The following is a 20,486-nucleotide window of genomic DNA, read 5'->3' on the forward strand; positions in this document are numbered from 1 at the left end:
AGTCTGTTGACTATGTCCCTCCACTCTCTCCTTGCCCGTAGTGTTTCTTCAGAGAAGTCCAATGTCAGCCTGATTGGCTTTCCTTTGAATGTTATCTGTTTCTTCCCTCTTATCAGCTTCATTATTTTTTCTTTGTCCTGGATTCTTGGGAGCTTTACTATTATGTGTCTTGCTGTATTTTTCCTTTCGTTGTGGAAGTTTGGTGTTCTTCTTATTTCTTGTATATCAATTTTCAGCTCCTTCTTCACATTTCGGAAGTTCTCTTCAATTATCTCCTGGAATATTTTCTCTGTTCCTACATCTCTCTCCTCTCCTTCTGGAATTCCTATTACTCTTATATTTCCTTTCCTCATGGAGTCAGATAGTTCCTGAAGTCTTTCTTTGTTCTTTTTCCTTCGTACTTCTCTTTCCTTTTCTGTTTTGGTTCTTTTTATTTCTGTGTCTTCAAGAGTACTTATTCGTTCTTCCATTTCATCTATTCTGCTTTCATTGCTTTTCCCAGAGTTCTTCAGCATCTCCATTAATTCTTTGATCTCCTGCGTTTCTTTTGCTTCCCTCTTTACGGACTCAATTTCATTCTTCTGATCGTTGATTATTTTTCTCATATCATTGTTTTCCTTTATGACTTCTGTCAGTTTTTTAATCACAGCAATTTTAAATTCTTTTCTGGAAGTCTCAGAAGTTCTTCCAAGTTACTGTCGTTGTAATCTGGAGGGTGGTTTTCTTTTTGTGGTGTGCTTTTTTCCTGAGGAGTTGATAGGTTGCGTGTGGTTCTTCTACTCCCTACTGTCTGTTTTCTAATTTGTTTTATGCATTGGGACACTGTGTTGCTCGGACTGGCCGGCATCTTGGGTGAACTTCTCCGCTCCCCTCTGGCTCCTCCAGGAGCCATCTCTGGCTTCTGAGGGAGCTTTCTGCTGGTTTCAGGCAGTCTTTACTGAAGAAATGTCCCTGTTCTAAAATGGCGACGCGGGACTCAGTCCCTGTGCTTCCGGTCTCAGGCACACTCTTCTGCGCACCCGGTCTGCCCCGGCCGTGGGTGCCTGTTCCCTCTGTGGGCTCAGAATGCTGGTCGGAAGGGGCCTGGCATGGGCTAACTTCCCAGCTGGCCACTGTCTCCTCTGGGAGCCTTCTGCCCTTTTCAAGCAGTCTTAAGAAATTTCCCTGTTCTATGGGGTGTTAGTGACATTTTTTTTCCTGGTCGCTAGGTGGCGCCAGAGATCTCTCCTACTGTCCTTGGGGGGGCTGTTTTTCGCCTCCCCTCACCCCGTGGGACAGGGAACAGAGCAGGAATGGTAGGGTAAACCTCAACGGCTTTGGGGTGCTGTGTCTGCCTTGTGCCCCACCTTCGTGGAGAACCCACGCCCCGAATTTCGTGCCCCGGGTCTCAGTTCCAAAGCCCTCAGGACCAGGACACGGGCTGTAGCCCAGTTCAGTGGCGCGGGAATGGCGCCTTTTGCACCCCGCTCCCATGCCTGGGCGCCTGGTTCCTGCTTACTCAGTGAGGGACTTTCACCCCAGTGAGGGCCTCCGCGCGTCTCCCCGAAAGCCTAGGTCGCAGGCATGGGGACCTGGGCAGCCGCGATCCCGATCTGCGTTTGCTTTTCAAGCGTGCAAAGCGCGCCACTTTTCCACGCAAGATTACCGGCTGGCCCAGGGCTGTGTGCGCGTCTCCAGAGTCTCTTTGTTCATCTCTAATGGCGCCCGGAGCCGTTGGCTCACCGCTGCAGCAAATCCTGCAGGGTTCTCCACAGCTCCCGTTTACAGGGTGTAGTGGCTGTAATAGTTCCTTTCCACTCACAGTCCTGCTTGATGCATAGTTTGTTCTTGTTGGTCGTTTTAGTTTGTTTTTTTCCTCCTCTCTGCTGGTCGGAGAGTGCCGACTTTGTGGGTGGGGGAGGGGAGCAGGGTTCTGCGCTTTCCTCCCTTCTGGTTCTCTTTTATGGCCACTTTCTTCTTCTGGTAGTTTGCTGGAGTCGTCCGTTTATCTTCCGTGTCCCAGTTCTCACTGGGACCTGCCGCTTTTCCTCCCTATTAACTTTTTTTAATGGGAGATCTTACTTGCAGCGTCTCCTCACCGCCATGTTGCTCCTGCTCTCCTATTTCTAAAGTGATTTTGTACTCTGCCACTTTACTGTATTGATTTATTGTTTCAGTTAGGTTTATTATTTTTATTTAGTGGAGCTTTAGGCTTTTCTGTGTATATTATCATGTCCTCTGCAAATATAGTGATGATTTTACTTCTTTTCCTATTTGGATTTCTTGTATATCTTTCTCTTGACTAATTGCTCTAGCTCGGACTTGCAATACTATGTTGAATAGTAGCAGTGAAAGTGGCCATGCTGTCTTGTACCAGATCTTCCGGGAAATGCTTTCAGTCTTTCACTATGGAGTATAATGTGGGCTTTTTATACATAGACTTTATTATGTTGAAGTATGTTCCATGTATCCCTATTTCTATTTTTTATTTATTTTTTTAAAGATTTATTTATTTATTTATACAAGCACTGGGTACAGTCAGAAGCGCGGGAGGGCGAGAGAATTCACCAGAATCAGAGTGGGGAGCAGAACAGGCAGACAGACCGAAGTACACTGCTGAGGGGAGCAGCGGGCGGAAGGAGAGGTCTGCGCTCCATGTGGGACCCTCGCCCGGTGGCCAGGGATCGAACCAGTGCTGCAGAGGCTGTGGACAGCTTCCAAGTCCAGCGTTCAACCGCTGCGCCACCGGGGAGGCCCTATCCCCATTTTTTAATACCATATGCATGTTATATCTTATCAAATGCTTTCTCTGCATCTAATGATATGGTTATATGATTTTTACCTTATCTATTGTTGATGTAGCAAATGACATTGATTGCTTTTTGCCTTTGAACCATGACTGTGTCCCTGAAATAAATTCCTCTTGTAATCAGGTGTGATCCTTTTGATGTATTGTTGAGAGCTAGTATTTTGTTGAGGAATTTTGCATCTATGTTCATCAGGGTTAATGGTCTGCCATTTTCTTTTCTGTGTTTGAGGTCTTTGTTGGGTTTTTGTATCAGAGTGATGCTGGCTATAGTCTGTGTTAGAAGAATTCCCTCTTTGTGTCTTTGGAAAGAGTTTGAGAAGGCTAATGTTAGCTCATCTTTGAAGGTTTGGTAGAACTCACTAGTGAAACTGTCTTGGCCTGGCTGTCGTTTTTTTGGGTGACGTTTTTTTTTAAAGATTTATTTATTTATTTATACAAGAACTGGGGTACAGGCCAGATGTGCGGGAGGGTGAGAAGATTCACCAGAGGCAGAGAGGGGAACAGAACAGGCAGACTGATGAAATACACTGCTGAGGGGAGCAGTGGGTGAGACAGGAGAGGTTTGTTGTGCCACGGAGGACCCCCGCCGGTGGGATGGGATCAAACCAGCACTGTAGAGGCTGCAGACAGCTCCACAGCATGGTGCTCAACCGCCTGCGCCACCAGGGGAGGCCCTTTTTGGGTGAATTTTGGTTGCTGTTACAATTACCTGCTTATGATTGCTCTGTCTAGATTTCTTGTTTGTTCGTGGTTCAGTCTCAGAGGGTTATAGATTTCTAAGAATTTGTCCATTTCATCTAGGTTATTCAATTTGCTGCCACATAGATGCTTGTAGTGACCTCTTCTGACCTCTATATTTCTGAAATGTCTGTTGGAACTTGCCTTTCATTTCTGATTCTACTTATTAGATTCCCCCCACTTTTTTCTTAATGAGTTGAGCTAAAGGTGTGTCTTATTGATTTTTCCAAAAAACTAGTTTTTGGTGTTTCATGGATCCTTTAGACTGTATTTTGGTTCCTATTTCATTTATTTCTACTCTAAATTTTATTATGTCCTTTCTTCTACTGGCTTTTGCTTTTGCCTGGTCTCCTTTTTCTCCACCCTAAACGTGGGAGGTAACGTCATTTATTGAGTTCTTTCTTGTTTCTTGATATGAGCCTGTAATGCTATATATTTCCCACGTAATACTGCCTTTACTGTGTTCCATAGGTTCTGAAAGGTTGTGTCTTCACTTTCATTGGTCTCTAGGTCTTTTTAAATTTCTCATTTGATTTCCTTGTTTGTCTAGTGGTCATTCAGGCGTGTGTTGTTTTCCTTCTTTCTTTTTGTGATTGATTTTTGCTTTGATGTGATGGTGATCAGAGATTGTACTTGACACGGTTTCAGTTTCATGATTTCGTGGTTTTGTGATCTTATTAAAATTTGTTTTATGGCCCACCATATGGTCTATCCTGGAGAATGTTCTGCATGCACTTCAGAAGAATGTGTACTCAGCTTTTCTGGGTGCAGTGTTGTCTAAATGTCTATTAAGCCCATGTGTTCTAATTCCTTGTTTAAGGCTATTGTTTCCTTGTTGATGTTCTGTCTGGCTGACCCGTTCATTGGTGAAATTGGGTGTGAAATCTCCTGCTACTACTGTGTTGTTGCTAATGTCTGATTTCAGATTTAACAATATTTGCCTTATATGTTTGATGCTCCTTCATTTGGTGCATATATTGATGATTGTTATGTCTTCTAGATGTATTTAATGCCTAATCATTACCTAGTTTCCATATGTTTTTCTCGTTCCCTTTTTTTTTTTAAATCTGGAAGTCTATTTTTAGCTGGAAGACAGTATGGCTGTCTCTGCCTTTTTGGAGAGAAGAGGTGGGTGGAGAGAGTTCCTATTTGCTCGTAGTGTTGCTTTTCAAGCTTTCTCTTTGAGTGTTTGAAACTCAGGTGAGTCTCCCGGCGTTAGTACATAGTTGGGTCTTGTTTTCTAATTCAAGTGACCACTTTGTGTCTTTTGATTAATGCATTCAGTCTAGTTACATTGAAAGTGATTATAGGTATGGGAAGACTTGTTATAGCCATTTTGTCTGTTGTTTTTTGGTTCAATCAAATTCTTTGTTTATCTTTTTGGATGATTTTCTTTGCTTGATTTTGATAAGAGCGTCCCTTTAACAATTCGTTGTGATTGGGTTCTGGAGAATTATTCTTTTCCGGTGGCATCTTATTCCCTTAAATTCTGAAGTTTTGTTGATACAAAAATCATTTGTAGTGACTTTTTATATGCCCTTTTTGCTGTTTTAGATTTCTCCCCAGGGGTTCTGCAAGTTGCAAAAGTGTGGAGCATATGGGTTTGTTTTTTTTTTTTTCTGTTGTTGCTTTGTTGATGGTTTGAAATTTGGTTAAATTCCCAAAAGTGGGATAGTTGGGTTATATGGTATTTCCATTTTTGATTATAAGATATCTATATAATCTGCAAGAAGTTCTTTATAAGACAGATGTTTCATTGACATTTTCTCCTGATGTGTGCTTTACATTTTCCTATTTTTCACAAATATTTTCATATCAATATCAATGAAGTCTGATTAATTGCTTTTTTTAATGGTCTGTACTTTAGCCTCCTAAGAATTCTTTGTCTACTTAGAGATGTAAAGACATGCACCTCTATTTTCTTCAAGGAATTTGATTGTTTAGCTAGTATGTTTATGTCAACTTGACTGACAGTGGGGTACACCATCCCTTAGGGGTCAGGAAGGAGAGTTGCCTCATTCTGGAATTCTCCAAGGTGACTTCACTCATAGTCATGGCTTCAACCACCATTATATGGGATTGCTCTAAATTCTCTGTGCAATACAGACCTGTCTCTGGTTCAGACCCATGAAGTCCACCGCTCTGCATGCCTCCAGGAGTTTCGTAGACACCAAAAATGTTTGCTCCTTCCTCCCCATGGTCTTGCATGTCCTCAGGACCACCACAATGTCAAGAAACAAGCATATTATAGGGGCCCCAGATCTCTGTATAGGCTCTGAGTCTAATATATGCAAGTTCAAGTCACATGAAACCAGGGTCTAAATATAATGTAAGAACACGCTCACCTCTTTGTAGGCTTAGCTCTTCTCACAATCAACAGACGGAGACTTACTAAGCCTAGGGTTTGGGGAAATAGTTCTGGGACTGAAGCCCATAGCTGAGAACTGTTTCTCGTGCTCTGTCTACTCAGAATTCCCCAGTCCACACCAAGCTCTCCTGGGCGGTGTGGGATGTCCTCTGCCGGCCTGCTCCTGCCTTGTCTGGGCCCAGACTTTGGGTGTGGGTCCTTGCTGTAAGCGCCCCTTGGTGGGCAATTCCCCAGACTGCTCTCACTGCTGTTCCCAGTGCTGCTGCAGCTTGGATTCAGGTCCTCACCTGGCACAAAGAACTTCCAGAGAGCATTCTCTGGGTCCAGGGAGAGCCCTCTAAATTAGTCCTTCTTTGTAAGATGGACAATTCAGGTACACAGGCCTGGCTGTGCTCGCCCATCAGGGACTGTGCAGCTGGTCCCCAGTTATGGGTTGCTTTGTGAGCCGCTCACAAAAGGCATGTTCAAGTCCTAATTCCCGGTGTTCCAGAAAGTATTTTATTTGGACAGAGTTTAAAGGACTTTGTTAGAGAATGACCTGGAACAACCTAGAACGTTCTCTGGAGAGAGCTGCCGAGTCAAATGATTTCTCTGAGATAGGGTAGTTTGGCTTCTCCCTTGGGGAGTGGGTGAAACACAGGGGGACCAGTGGGGAAAGAGAGCGATAGATAGAGTTTGTAATGATTAACACAAGGAGGGTTTGCTGACTTCCAATGACAAGCCATTATGGGAAGTGCTTTGGTGGCGACACAAAGACAAAGTTTTAAGTATCGGGAGCACAGCGATCCTGAAATCATCTGGCTGTAGCTCTGCCGAGATGTCTGCAGGACTCCACGCTCCCTGGCCCGTGCTCTTGGGGCTGTGGCTCCTCCTGTGCGTCAGCTCTGGGGCCCAGGGCGGGAAGGTGTTGGTGGTCCCCTTGGATGGCAGCTCCTGGCTCAGCATGCGTCAGGCTGTGCAGGCACTGCACGCCAGAGGCCACCAAGCCGTGGTCCTCGTGCCAGATGTCAGCATGCATCTCAAGGGGGAAGAGTTCTTCACGATGAAGCACTATGAGGTTTCCTACACTCAGGATGAATTCGACAGATTTTTCCAGAAGTACTTCCATGCGACATTTGAAAGACAGCCTCTTCCAATGAAATTTTTGAAAGGCGTGGAAAAGACAAAGCAATCGTCTTTGATCTATCTGAAGACTTGTAGGGACCTGGTGTTTAACAAGGACCTGATCAGGTACCTTAATTCCAGCTCCTTTGATGTGGTTTTAACGGATCCCCTTTGGCCCTGTGGGGCGCTGCTGGCTAAGTACCTGTCCATTCCTGCTGTGTTTTTCTTGCGTTCCATTCCTTTTGAGTTAGACTCTGAGGGTACGCAGAGCCCTATTCCTTCTTCATACATTCCCAGGACTCTAACAGCACTTACAGACCACATGACTTTCTTGGAGAGGGTCAAGAACATGCTCTTCCCTCTGGCCATGAACTATGTATGCCATGTTTGTTTTTCTCCTTTTGCAAGCCTTGCCTCTGACCTTCTGCAGAGAGAGGTGTCGCTGAGGGAAATTTTTGGCTATGGATCCATCTGGCTGTTCAGAGGAGACTTTGTGATGGATTACCCCAGACCCATCATGCCCAACATGTTCTTCATTGGGGGCATAAACTGTCTCAACAGGAAGCCATTATCTCAGGTCTGTATTGGTTGCTTTATCCAAGCCCTGGCCAGGTAGAAAGCTTAAAATGAAAGTACTTCTAGGATATTTCTTATCATTTCCTCTTTCGAAAGATTTCTACCTCATCCTCCTGACAGTCTTCTGTGAGCTAAAGTGTTCCAGCGTCTCTAGCAGTGTAGCTGGGGTTGCAGGGTGCGTGAGAGGTATGCTAGGCTGGTACTGAGCTGTGCCAGGCTTGGCAAGTGATGGTGGATGCAGTGATCGCTGTCCTGGGGGTAAGTGCCCCTTCGTGGGCGGCGGTTTTCTTCGGCTGCGTAGGAGCCAGAAATTGAGTTGGGAACTGCTCCCTCAGGGATTTTTATGAGAATATTCAGTGGAGGGAGGAGGAATGAGCAAATTGTGTGGGTCCATGTGATCGATATTAGAGTCGCCTCCAAAGAATGACTGAGGTTTGACCAAGTGCCAAGAGGAAGCAGAGGTTGCAAAGAGGTTAGCTGAGTTAAGTGGAAATGAGAAAATGGCAGAGAGTTGGGGTGTCTGTGATCAGAATAAAATGATGGACGCCAGCTTTTCCAGGATGGGGCGGTGCTGACGAGATGTTTTCTGAAATGGAGCCGGTGACTGGCATGTGACGTGGGGCCTTTTCATCTGACGGGATTGCAGGTCAGATGGTGAAATCATCCAAAAACAGGAGCCGAGTGTGGGGAGGTGATGAAAGGTTGAGCATGTCACCCTAGTGAATGTGGGGACAGTGATGAAGGGAAAAGGCCTTCAAAGGAAGGGTTTTTAGGAAGGTCTAACCACCCGCCAAACCCATCCATGCTGAGAACTATGGATGGTGAGACCTACTTTCCATGGTGAGAACACTGATTCACATATGGTTTCCATAACATCTTCCAGTAGCCTTGAATGTTTGGGTTCAATTTTAATGGATTCTTGGGATTTGAGTTTTGATTCTTCTTTTAAAAAAGATTTATTTATTGATGCGTTCAAGAACTGGATACAGGGAGAGGTACGGGGGTGGTGGGGGCGCGGTGTGAGAGGGTTCACCAGAGACAGAGTGGGGATCAGACAGGCAGACTGGCCGAAACACACTGCTGAGGGGAGCAGCGGGCGAGGCAGGAGAGGGCTGCTGCGCCATGTGGGTTGCTCCCATGCCCGCCGGGGATCAGGGATCCAACTTGTGTGCAGAGGCTGTGAATAGCTTCATAGTGCTATGCTTAACCCCTTATGCCACGAGGGAGGCCCTGAGCTTTGATTCTTGACTTACCGAATGAGCCATCTTTCATTTATATTGATAAATGAAACATTTATATCGACAAAGACTTCACTTCATTTATGTTGATAAAGACTTTCCCTTTCTTGTAGTGTTTGGACTCCTCTGGACCTCTTTTATTGTGTATTTATTATTGTGAAGATCTTTAAGATCTTTAACTTCGTTTTTCTTTTTGCTCAAATTGCTAGGGATCGAATACGCCTGGTGTTCTTTTCCTTTATCTGCTGCATTTATTCAGTTATCTGTAAATATGTAAGCAATGTCAATATTTTAACTGTCAATTAAAACAATATATGTCGCTATTAGATTTGTAAAAGTGGAGAAAGAGGAAGACATTTCAAAAGCAGGTGGCAGGGCGGGAGCGGGGAGGGCCTGGGCCCAGGAAGAGGGGAGCACTGCAGGGCACTGCTGGTGGGCAGGGTGTGAAGATACACTTTTGCAGAGGTGAGAACCTGTCATGCAGGTTGTAAACAGGTACAAGGATGTAAACCTACCACCCCCAAAAGCATAAATTGGGGAAGAAAGAAAATGTCAACAATAGTAACTGTTGCTCCTTTCTTTTCCTGTGTGTGAATATATTTTGGAGCATTGACAGCTTTGGTTCAAATCCTGGCTCCTGACAATGGGCTTGGGACGTGGGTGCCCGATGGTGAATCCACCTGAAGGGGGAGCGCTTGTACTTCCAAAATGCTAACAACAGTGCAAAGCAATGGAACTTCAACAAATAAAGAAAAATACAAACAAACAAAACCCAAATCCTCACTTCCATTTTCCAACTGAGTGACCTGGGACCATTCCGGCCTCAGAATTGTTATAGTGAAAGCACAAAAAATATTACATATTATCATTATTGAAAAGGTGCCTAGCAAGACAGGCCTGTCACCTGGAGACCTCTGAGCTGTGTTTGTCAATTGCTTTGGTCCTTGAAAGAACCTTTGCACTGAAATCAAGTTCTCTAACCGAATGTCAGGCCGGTATCGTTCATGTTCCAGGATCCATAGTTTTACTTTGAGATCTTGTCACATATATTTATTTGATATGTTTTGCTCTAAGATGTGACCCCTTGAAGTACTTTATTGAAATTTATCCCACTATAAATGATCAAAATCTACATCTTTAATATTTTTTCTCCTTCTTCTTCCTTAAGATTTATGATGGGTTGTATGATTTTATGGGGCTTCTCAAATAAATAGCTTTTAGATTTGCTTAGTCTTTGTACTATTTTTGTTTTTTATTTCATTCATGCCAGTTTTTTTTTATAATAAATTTTATTTTTATATTCCCCATACAATTGCAACCCCCTTATTTTGACCCCAATCCCTCCCCTCCCGCCCTCTACCCCACATAGAGTGTCTCTGGTTCATAGTTTTTTGTTGATTTTGATTTTCACTTTCTTATAGTTGTTCTTTTTCCTGGTCCCTTATTTAAGTTTTCTAGATTCCTGCTATGAGTGAGACCATCCGGTATTTTTCTTTTTCTTTCTGGCTTATTTTGCTGAGCATGATCCCTTCCAGCGCCATCCATGCTGCTGCAAATTGCATGTGTTTATCTTTTTTGAATGCTGAGTAATATTCCATGGTATATATGTACCACATCTTCTTGATCCAGTCATCTATTTTTGGGCATTTGGGTTGTTTCCAAAGCTTAGCTATTGTAAACAGTGCTGCTATAAACATAGGGGTGCAGGTGCTCTTTGGAATAGATGTTTCTGTGTCCTTTGGGTAAATACCTAGGAGTGGAATTGCTGGATCCTATGGAAGCTCTATGTTTAGTAGGTCCAGAAATCTCCACACAGCTCTCCATAGTGGTTGGACCAGTTTGCACTCCCACCAGCAGTGCAGGAGAGTTCCTTTTTCTCCACACCCTCGCCAACATTTGTTGTTGCTAGTTTTTTTAATATGTGCCATTCTCACTGGTGTGAGATGGTATCTCATGGTGGTTTTGATTTGCATTTCCCTGATTACAAGTGATGTTGAACATTTTTTCATGTGCCTGTTGGCCATTTGCATTTCCTCTTCAGAGAAGTTTCTTTTTAGCTCTTCTGCCCATTTTTTGACTGGATTATTTTCTTTGTTGTTGTTGAGTCTCATCAGCTCTTTGCAAATTTTTGTGATCAGTCCTTTATCATTAGTGTTGTGTGCAAAAATGTTCTCCCAGTTGGTGGGGTTTCTCTTTGTTTTTGTTATTGTCTCTTTTGCTGTGCAGAAGCTCTTTAATTTGATGTAGTCCCAGCTGTTGATCTTTGCCTTCACTATCACTGCTTTGGGTGATGTGTCTGTAAAGATATCTTTCATGTGCATATCACGTAGTGTTTCGCCTATATTTCCTTCTATGTATTTTATGGTTTCAGGTCTTATGTCTAGTTCTTTAATCCATTTTGAGTTGATTTTTGTGTATGGTGTGAGGTAGTGGTCAAGCTTCATTCTTTTGCATGTAGCGACCCAGTTTTCCCAGCACCATTTATTGAACAAACTTTCTTTGCTCCAACGCATAGTCTTTGCTCCTTTGTCAAAGATTAGTTGACCATAAATCTGTGGATTTATTTCTGGATTTTCTATTCGATTCCATTGGTCTGTATATCTGTTCTTGTTCCAATACCATGCAGTTTTGATGATTATGGCTTTGTAGTATAATTTGAAGTCTGGGAGTGTGATGCCTCCATTCCCTTCTTTTTTTTTTTCAGGAGAGCTTTGGCTATTTGGGTTTTTTTGTGATTCCATATGAATTTCATCAATAATTGTTTTATTTCTTTGAAGAATGACATTGAAATTTTGATTGGAATAGCATTGAATCTGTATATTGCTTTTGGTAGGATGGCCATTTTAATAATGTTTATTCTTCCAATCCATGAGCAGGGGATGTCTTTCCATTTCTTTGTGTCTTCTTCTATTTCTTTTAACAGTGTTTTATAGTTTTCTTTGTATAGGTCCTTTACCTCTTTTGTTTGATTTATTCCCAAATATTTGATTTTTTTGTTTCAATAATAAAAGGGATGGTTTTTTTTATTTCTTCTTCTTCAGATTTATTGTTTGTGTATAGGAAGGCTACTGACTTTTGCGTGTTGATTTTGTATCCTGCCACTTTACTGAACTGACTGATGAGTTGAATTAGTTTTTCTGTGGAGATTTTGGGGTTCTCTATGTATATTATCATATCATCTGCAAATAGTGATATTTTGACTTCTTCTTTTCCTATTTGGATTCCTTGTATGTCTTTCTCTTGCCTTATTGCTCTGGCTAGGAATTCAGTATTATATTGAAAAGCAGTGGTGAGAGTGGATATCCTTGTCTTGTTCCAGATCTTAATGGAATTGCTTTCAGCTTTTCACCATTGAGAATGATACTGGCTGTTGGCTTGTCATCGATGGCCTTTATGATGTTGAGGTATGTTCCTTGTATCCCAAAAATTTCAAGGGCTTTTATCATGAATGGGTGTTGCACTGTGTCAAAAGCTTTCTCAGCATTTATTGATATTATCATATGGTTTTTATATTTCTTTTTGTTGATGTGTTGGATAACATTGATTGATTTTCGGATGTTGAATCATCCTTGTGTCTCTGGAATGAATCCTACTTGATCGTGGTGAATTATCTTATGGATACATTGTTGGATTCTGATAGCTAAAATTTTATTGAGGATTTTTGCATCAGTGTTCATTAAGGAGATTGGCCTGTAGTTTTCCTTTTTTGTGTTGTCCTTGTTTGGTTTTGGTATTAGTGTAATGTTAGCTTCATAGAACGTGTTTGGTATTGTCCCTTCCTTCTCAATTTTTTGGAAGAGTTTGTGAAGGATAGGCACTAATTCATCTCTGAATGTTTGGTAGAATTCATTTGTAAATCCATCAGGTCCTGGGCTTTTGTTTTTGATTACCATTTCAATTTTGCTGCTTGTAATTGGTCTGTTTAGGTGTTCTATTTCTTCTTTGTCTAGCTTTGGGTGATAGTAGAGTTGTAGGAATTTGTCCATTTCCTCTAGATTGTTGAACTTGTTTCCATATAACTGTTCATAGTAGTTACTGATTATTCTTTTGATTTCTGCTGTGTCTGTTGTGATTTCTCCTCTTTCATTTGTGATCCTGTTTATTTGTGCTTTCTCCCTTTTTTCCTTTGTGAGCCTGGCTAGGGGTTTGTCTATTTTATTGATTTTTTCAAAGAACCAGCTCTTGGTTTCATTGATCTTTCGGATTGTTTTTTAGTTTCAATTTCATTTATTTCTGCTTTGGTTTTTATTATTTCTTTTCTTCTACTGGTTTTGGGGTTTTTTTGTTGTTCTTTTTCTAGATCTTTGAGCTTCGAGATTAGGTTGTTTCTTTGAGTTCTTTCTTGTTTCTTGATGTGAGCTTCTATTGCTATATATTTTCCTCTTATTACTGCTTTTGCTGCATCCCATACATTTAGGATATTGGTGTCCTCCTTGTCATTCAATTCAAAGAATTTTTTAATTTCTTCTTTGATCTCATTAGTCCAGTGGTCTTCCAGTAGTGTGGTTTTCAGTCTCCTTGAGGTAGGAGAGTTCCTTGTCTTCTTTTTATGGTTTATTTCTAGTTTGATGCCTTCATGGTCAGAAAAGATGGTTGGTATGATTTCAATCTTGGTGTATCTGTTGATGTTTGTCTTGTGTCTCAGTATGTGATCTATCCTGGAGAATGATCCGTGTGCGCTTGAGAAAAATGTGTACTCCATTTTTTTGGGGTTTAGTGTTCTATAGATGTCTGTTAAGCCCAAATGCTCTAGGTCCTTATTTAGAGCTTTAGTTTCTTTACTTATTTTTTGTCTTGTTGATCTATCCATTGTTGATAGTGGTGTGTTGAAGTCTCCCACTACGTATGTGTTTTCTCTGATGTCTGTTTTCAGAGAGAACAACAGGTGTCTGATATATTTTGGTGCTCCTTCGTTTGGTGAGTATATGTTAATGAGTGTAATTTCTTCTTGAAGTATTGTCCCCTTGATCATAATGTAGTGACCATTGGGGTCTCTTTTTATCTTTTTGAGTTTGAAATCTGTTTTATCTGATATAAGTATAGCTGTTCCTGCTTTCTTTTTTGGTCCATTTGCTTGTAGGATTGTTTTCCATCCTTTAACTTTGAGTCTATTTTTATCTTTTGTAGCTAAATGTGTTTCCTGGAGACAGCAAAAGGCTGGGTTTTGTTTCTTAATCCAGGCTGCAACTCTGTGTCTTTTATTGAAGAGTTTAGTCCATTTACATTTAGAGTTAGTATTAATATGTTAGCATCTGTATTTGCCTTTGTGTTTGTCTTTCCTTTGATTCTATTTATTTATTCTTCTAATAACTTTTTTTTTTGGCCTTCTTTCGTTGTTATTCGTCCCTCTGAGGTTCTGGCTTTAGGACTCCTTGTAGTATTTTTAGGACTCCTTGTAGTGTTTCTTCGGAGAAGTCTGATGTCAGCCTGATTGGCTTTCCTTTGAATGTTATCTGTTTCTTCCCTCTTATCAGCTTCATTATTTATTTTTTGTCCTGGATTCTTGGGAGCTTTACTATTATGTGTCTTGCTGTATTTTTCCTTTCGTTGTGGAAGTTTGGTGTTCTTCTTGCTTCTTGTATATCAATTTTCAGCTCCTTCTTCACATTTCGGAAGTTCTCTTCAATTATCTCCTGGAATATTTTCTCTGTTCCTACATCTCTCTCCTCTCCTTCTGGGATTCCTATAACTCTTATATTTCCTTTTCTCATGGAGTCAGATAGTTCCCGAAGTCTTTCTTCGTTCTTTTTCCTTCGTACTTCTCTTTCCTTTTCTGTTTTGTTTCTTTTTATTTCTGTGTCTTCAAGAGTACTTATTCGTTCTTCCATTTCATCTATTCTGCTTTCATTGCTTTTCCCAGAGTTCTTTAGTTCCTGCGTTCTTTAGTTCAGAGTTCTTTAGTTCTTTGATCTCCTGCGTTTCTTTTGCTTCCCTCTTTAGGGACTCAATTTCATTCTTCTGACCATTGTTTTCCCTCTTTAGGGACTCAATTTCCTTCTTCTGATCATTGTTTTCCTTTATGAGTTCTGTCATTTTTTTAATCACGGCAATTTTAAATTCTCTTTCTGGAAGGCTCAGAAGATCTTCCAAGTTACTGTCGTTGCAATCTGGGGGGTGGTTTTCTTTTTGTGGTGTGCTTCTTTCCTGAGGAGTTGTTAGGTTGTGTGTGGTTCTTCTACTCCCTACTGTCTGTTTTCTAATTTGTCGTATGCATTGGGACACTGTGTTGCTGGGACTGGCTGGCATCTTGGGTGAACTTCTCTGCTCCCCTCTGGTTCCTCCAGGAGCCATCTGTCAGTTTCAAGCTATCTTTACTGAAGAAAGGTCCTTGTTCTAAAATGCCGATGTGGGGACACACTCCCCTGTGCGCCTGGTCTGCCCCGGCGGTGGGTTCCCGCTCCCCTCTGGGCTTGGACTGCAGGCCAGAGGGGGCCTGGCGTGGGCAAACTTCCCCCGCTTACCTCTGGCTCCTGAGGGAGCCTTCTGCAGGCAGTCTTTACTGAAGAAATGTCCCTGTTCTAAAATGGCGATGCGGAACACACTCCCTGCGCATCCGGTCTCCGGCACACTCTTCTGCGCACCCAGCCTGCCCCGGCCGTGGGTGCCCGCTCCCCCTGTGGGCTCAGACTACTGGTCGGAAGGGGCCTGGTGTGGGCTAACTTCCCAGCTGGCCACTGGCTCCTCCAGGAGCCTCTGCTGGTTCAAGTCACTAGGTGGCGCCAGAGATCTCTCCTAGAGCCCTTGGGAAGCTGTTTTTTTTTTTTTTTTTACCCCGTGGGACAGGGAACAGAGCAGGAATGGTAGGGTAAACCTCAACGGCTTTGGGGTGCTTTGTCTGCCTTGTGCCCCACCGTCGTGGAGAACCCATGCCCTGAATTTCGTGCCCTGGGTCTCAGTTCCAAAGCCCTCAGGACAAGGACGTGGGCTGTAGCCCAGTTCAGTGGCCTCAAGAATGGTGTCTTTTGCACCCCGCTCCCGTGCCTGGGTGCCTGGTTCCTGGATACTCAGTGAGGGACTTTCACCCCAGTGAGGGCCTCCACGCGTCTCCCTGCAAGCCTATGTCACAGGCGCAGGAACCTGGACAGCCGCGATCTGGATCTGCTTTTGCTTTTCAAGCTCACTGCTTTTCCGCACAAGCTTACCGGCCGGCAGGGGCTGTGCGCAGGTCTCCTCAGGGGTTCTCTGTTCTCTAATGGCGCCTGGAGCCCTTCCCTCACCGCTGCGGTGAATCCTGCAGGGTTCTCCACAGCTCCCGTTCATGGGGTGGGGTGGCTGAAATAGTTCCTTTCCACTCCCAGTCCCGCTTGCTGCGTCGTTCGTTCTTGTTGGTTGTTTTAGTCTGTTGTTTTCCTCCTCTCTGCCGGTCGGAGAGTGCCGCCTCTGTGGGTGGGGGAGGGGAGCAGGGTTCTGCGCTTTCCTCCCTTCTAGTCCTCTTTTATGGCCACTTTCTTCTTCGGGTAGTTTGCTGGAGTCGTCCGTTTATCTTCCGTGTCCCAGTTCTCACTGGGACCTGCCGCTTTTCTCCCTATTAACTTTTTTTAATGGGAGATCTTACTCGCAGCGTCTCCTCGCCGCCATGTTGCTCCTGCTCTCCTATTTCTAAAGTGATTTTGTACTCTGCCACTTTACTGTATTGATTTATTGTTTCAGTTAGGTTTATTATTTTTATTTAGTGGAGCTTTTGGCTTTTCTGTGTATATTATCATGTCCTCTGCAAATATAGTGATGATTTTACTTCTTTTCCTATTTGGATTTCTTGTATATCTTTCTCTTGACTAATTGCTCTAGCTCGGACTTGCAATACTATGCTGAATAGTAGCGGTGAAAGTGGCCATGCTGTCTTGTACCAGATCTTACGGGAAATGCTTTCAGTCTTTCACTATGGAGTATAATGTGGGCTTTTTATACATAGACTTTATTATGTTGAAGTATGTTCCATGTATCCCTATTTGTATTTTTTATTTTTTTAAAGATTTATTTATTTATTTATACAAGAACTGGGGTACAGGCCAGATGTGCGGGAGTGTGAGAAGATTCACCAGAGGCAGAGTGGGGAACAGAACTGGCAGACTGACGAAATACACTGCTGAGGGGAGCAGTGGGTGAGACAGGAGAGGTCTGCTGTGCCTTGGGGTACCCCCGCCAGTGGGTTGGGATCAAACCAGCTCTGTAGAGGCTTCAGACAGCTCCACAGCGTGGTGCTCAACTGCCTGCGCCACCAGGGGAGGCCCTTTTTGGGTGACTTTTGATTGCTTTTACAATTACCTGCTTATGAATGCTCTGTCTAGATTTCTTGTTTGTTTGTGGTTCAGTCTCAGAGGGTTATATATTTCTAAGAATTTGTCCATTTCATCTAGGTTATTCAATTTGCTGCCACATAGATGCTTGTAGTGACCTCTTCTGACCTCTATATTTCTGAAATGTCTGTTGGAACTGGCCTTTCATTTCTGATTCTACTTATTAGATTCCCCCCACATTTTTCTTAATGAGTTGCGCTAAAGGTGTGTCTTATTGATTTTTTCAAAAAACTAGTTTTTGGTGTTTCATGGATCCTTTAGATTGTATTTTGGTTCCCATTTCATTTATTTCTACTCTAAATTTTATTATATCCTTTTTTTTTACTGGCTTTTGCTTTTGCCTGGTCTCCTCTTTCTCCATCCTAAATGTGGGAGGTAACGTCGTTTATTGAGTTCCCTCTTGTTTCTTGATATGAGCCTGTAGTGCTATATATTTCCCACATAATACTGCCTTTACTGTGTTCCACAGGTTCTGAATGGTTGTGTCTTCACTTTCATTGGTCTCTAGGTCTTTTTAAATTTCTCATTTGATTTCCTTGTTTGTCCAGTGGTCATTCAGGAGTGTGTTGTTTTCCTTCTTTCTTTTTGTGATTGATTTTTGCTTTGATGTGATGGTGATCAGAGATTGTACTTGACACGGTTTCAGTTTCATGATTTCAAGGTTTCGTGATTTTGTTGAAATTTGTTTTATGGCCCACCATATGGTCTATCCTGGAGAATGTTCTGCATGCACTTCAGAGGAATGTGTACTCAGCTTTTCTGGGTGCAGTGTTGTCTAAATGTCTATTAAGCCCATATGTTCTAATTCCTTGTTTACGGCTATTGTTTCCTTGTTGATGTTCTGTCTGGCTGACCCGTTCATTGATGAAATTGAACGTGTGAAGTCTCCTGCTACTACTGTGTTGTTGCTGATGTCTGATTTCAGATTTAATAATATTTGCCTTATATGTTTGATGCTCCTTCATTTGGTGCATGTATTGATGATTGTTATGTCTTCTTGATGTATTTAATGCCTAATCATTACCTACTTTCCATATATTTTTCTCGTTCCCTTTTTTTTTAAATCTGGGAGTCTATTTTTAGCTGGAAGACAGTATGGCTGTCTCTGCCTTTTTGGAGAGAAGAGGTGGGTGGAGAGAAGAGGTCCTATTTGCTCGCAGTGTTGCTTTTCAAGCTTTTTCTTTGAGTCTTTGAAACTCAGGTGAGTGTCCTGGAGTTAGGAGATAGTTGGGTTTTGTTTTCTAATCCAAGTGACCACTTTGTGTCTTTTGATTAATGCATTCAGTCTAGTTACATTGAAAGTGATTATAGGTATGGGAAGACTTGTTTTGGCCATTTTGTCTGTAGTTTTTTGGTTCAATCAAATTCTTTGTTTATCTTTTTTGGTTGATTTTCTTTGATTTGATTTTGATAAGAGCGTCCCTTAAACAATTCGTTGTGATTGGGTTCTGGAGAATTTTTCTCTTCCAGTGGCGTCTTATTCCCTTAAGTCTGAAGTTTTGTTGATGCAAAAATCATTTGTAGTGACTTTTTATTTGCCCCTTTTGCTGTTTTAGATTTCTCCCCAGGATTCTGCAAGTTGCAAAAGTGTGGAGCATATGGGGTTTTTTTTTTGTTGTTGTTGTTGCTATTGTTGATGGTTTGAAAATTTGGTTCAATTCCCAAAAGAGGGATAGTTGGGTTGTATGGTATTTCCATTTTTGATTATAAGATATCTATATATTCTGCAAGAAGTCCTTTATAAGATAGATGTTTCGTTGATATATTCTCCTGATGTGTGCTTTACATTTTCATATTTTCACAAATATTTTCATATCAATATCAATGAAGTCTGATTAATTGCATTTTTTAATGGTCTGTACTTTAGCATCCTAAGAATTCTTTGTCTACTTAGAGATGTAAATATATGCACCTCTATTTTCTTGAAGGAATTTGATTGTTTTAGCTAGTATGTTTATGTCAACATCACTGACAGTGGGGCACACCATCTCTTAGGGGTCAGAAAGGAGAGTTGCATCATTCTGGAATTCTCCAAGGTGACTTCACTCATAGTCATGGCTTTGACCACCATTTTATGGGATTGCTCCAAATTCTCTGTGCAATACAGACCCTTCTCTGTTCAGACCCATGAAGTCCACCGCTGTGCATGCATCCAGGAGTTTCGTAGACACCAGAAATATTTGTTCCTTCCTCCCCATGGTCTAGCATATCCTCAGGACCACCACAATGTCAAGAAACAAGCCTATTACAGGGGTCCCAGATCTCTGTATAGGCTCTGAGTCTAATATATGCAAGTTCAAGTCAGATGACACCAGGGTCTAAATATGTAAGAACACGCTCACCTCTTTGTAGGCTTAGCTCTTCCCATAATCAACAGAAGGAGGCTTACTAAGCCTAGGGTTTGGGGTATAGTTCTGGGACTGAAGCCCATAGCTGAGAATCATTTCTAGTGCTCTGTCTACTCAGAATTTCCCACTCCAGACCATGCTGTCCTGGGCTGTGTGGGATGCCCTCACAGGCCTGCTCCTGCCTTGTCTGGGCCCAGACTTTGGGTGTGGGTCCTTGCTGTGAGCGCCCAATGCTGGGCACTTCCCCAGACTGCTTCTCAGTGCTGTTCCCAGTGCTGCTGCAGCTTGGATTCAGATCCTCACCTGGCACTAAGAACTTCCAGAAAAGATTCTCTGGGTCCAGGGAGAGCCCTCTAAATTAGCCCTTCTTTGTAAGATGGACAATTCAGGTACACAGGCCTGGCTGTGCTCGCCCATCAGGGACTGTGCAGCTGGTCCCCAGTTATGGGTTGCTTTGTGAGCCACTCACAAAAGGCACATTCAAGTCCTAATTCCCGGTGTTCCAGAAAGTATTTTATTTGGACAGAGTTTAAAGGACTTTGTTGGAGAATGACCTGGAACGACCTAGAACGTTCTCTGGAGAGAGCTGCCGAGTCAAATGAGTTCTCTGAGATAGGGTAGTTTGGCTTCTCCCTTGGGGAGTGGGCGAAACAGCGGGGGATCAGTGGGGAAAGAGAGTGATAGATAGAGTTTGTAATGATTAACACAAGGAGGGTTTGCTGACTTCCAATGACAAGCCATTATGGGAAGAGCTTTGGTGGCGAGACAAAGACAAAGATTTAAGTATCGGGAGCACAGCGATCCTGAACTCATCTGGCTGTAGCTCTGCCGAGATGTCTGCAGGACTCCACGCTCCCTGGCCCGTGCTCTTGGGGCTGTGGCTCTTCCTGTGCGTCAGCTCTGGGGTCCAGGGCGGGAAGGTGTTGGTGGTCCCCTTGGATGGCAGCCACTGGCTCAGCATGCGTCAGGCTGTGCAGGCACTGCAGGCCAGAGGCCATCAAGCCGTGGTCCTCGCGCCTGATGTCAGCA

General features: G+C 42.8%; 2 protein-coding genes across 2 annotated transcripts in view; both read left to right on the forward strand.

Annotated features, from left to right (window-relative positions):
* The window catches only part of LOC119256323 (UDP-glucuronosyltransferase 1A8-like), a 110,748-nt gene that overhangs the window by 39,501 nt on the left and 50,761 nt on the right, over positions 1-20,486 (forward strand).
* Positions 6,712-7,614, forward strand: LOC119255222 (UDP-glucuronosyltransferase 1A3-like). Its single transcript, XM_037522163.1, has one exon. The coding sequence runs from the start codon at positions 6,712-6,714 to the stop codon at positions 7,612-7,614; it is 903 nt and encodes a 300-aa protein (XP_037378060.1).

The sequence above is a fragment of the Talpa occidentalis genome, unplaced genomic scaffold (assembly GCF_014898055.3).
Source record: "Talpa occidentalis isolate TD23 unplaced genomic scaffold, MPIMG_talOcc4v2.1 talOcc4.3, whole genome shotgun sequence".
Taxonomy (NCBI): domain Eukaryota; kingdom Metazoa; phylum Chordata; class Mammalia; order Eulipotyphla; family Talpidae; genus Talpa; species Talpa occidentalis.

Excerpts from the sequence above, each read along its gene's own strand:
- LOC119255222 (XM_037522163.1), top strand. The coding sequence starts at position 6,712 with ATGTCTGCAGGACTCCACGCTCCCTGGCCCGTGCTCTTGGGGCTGTGG.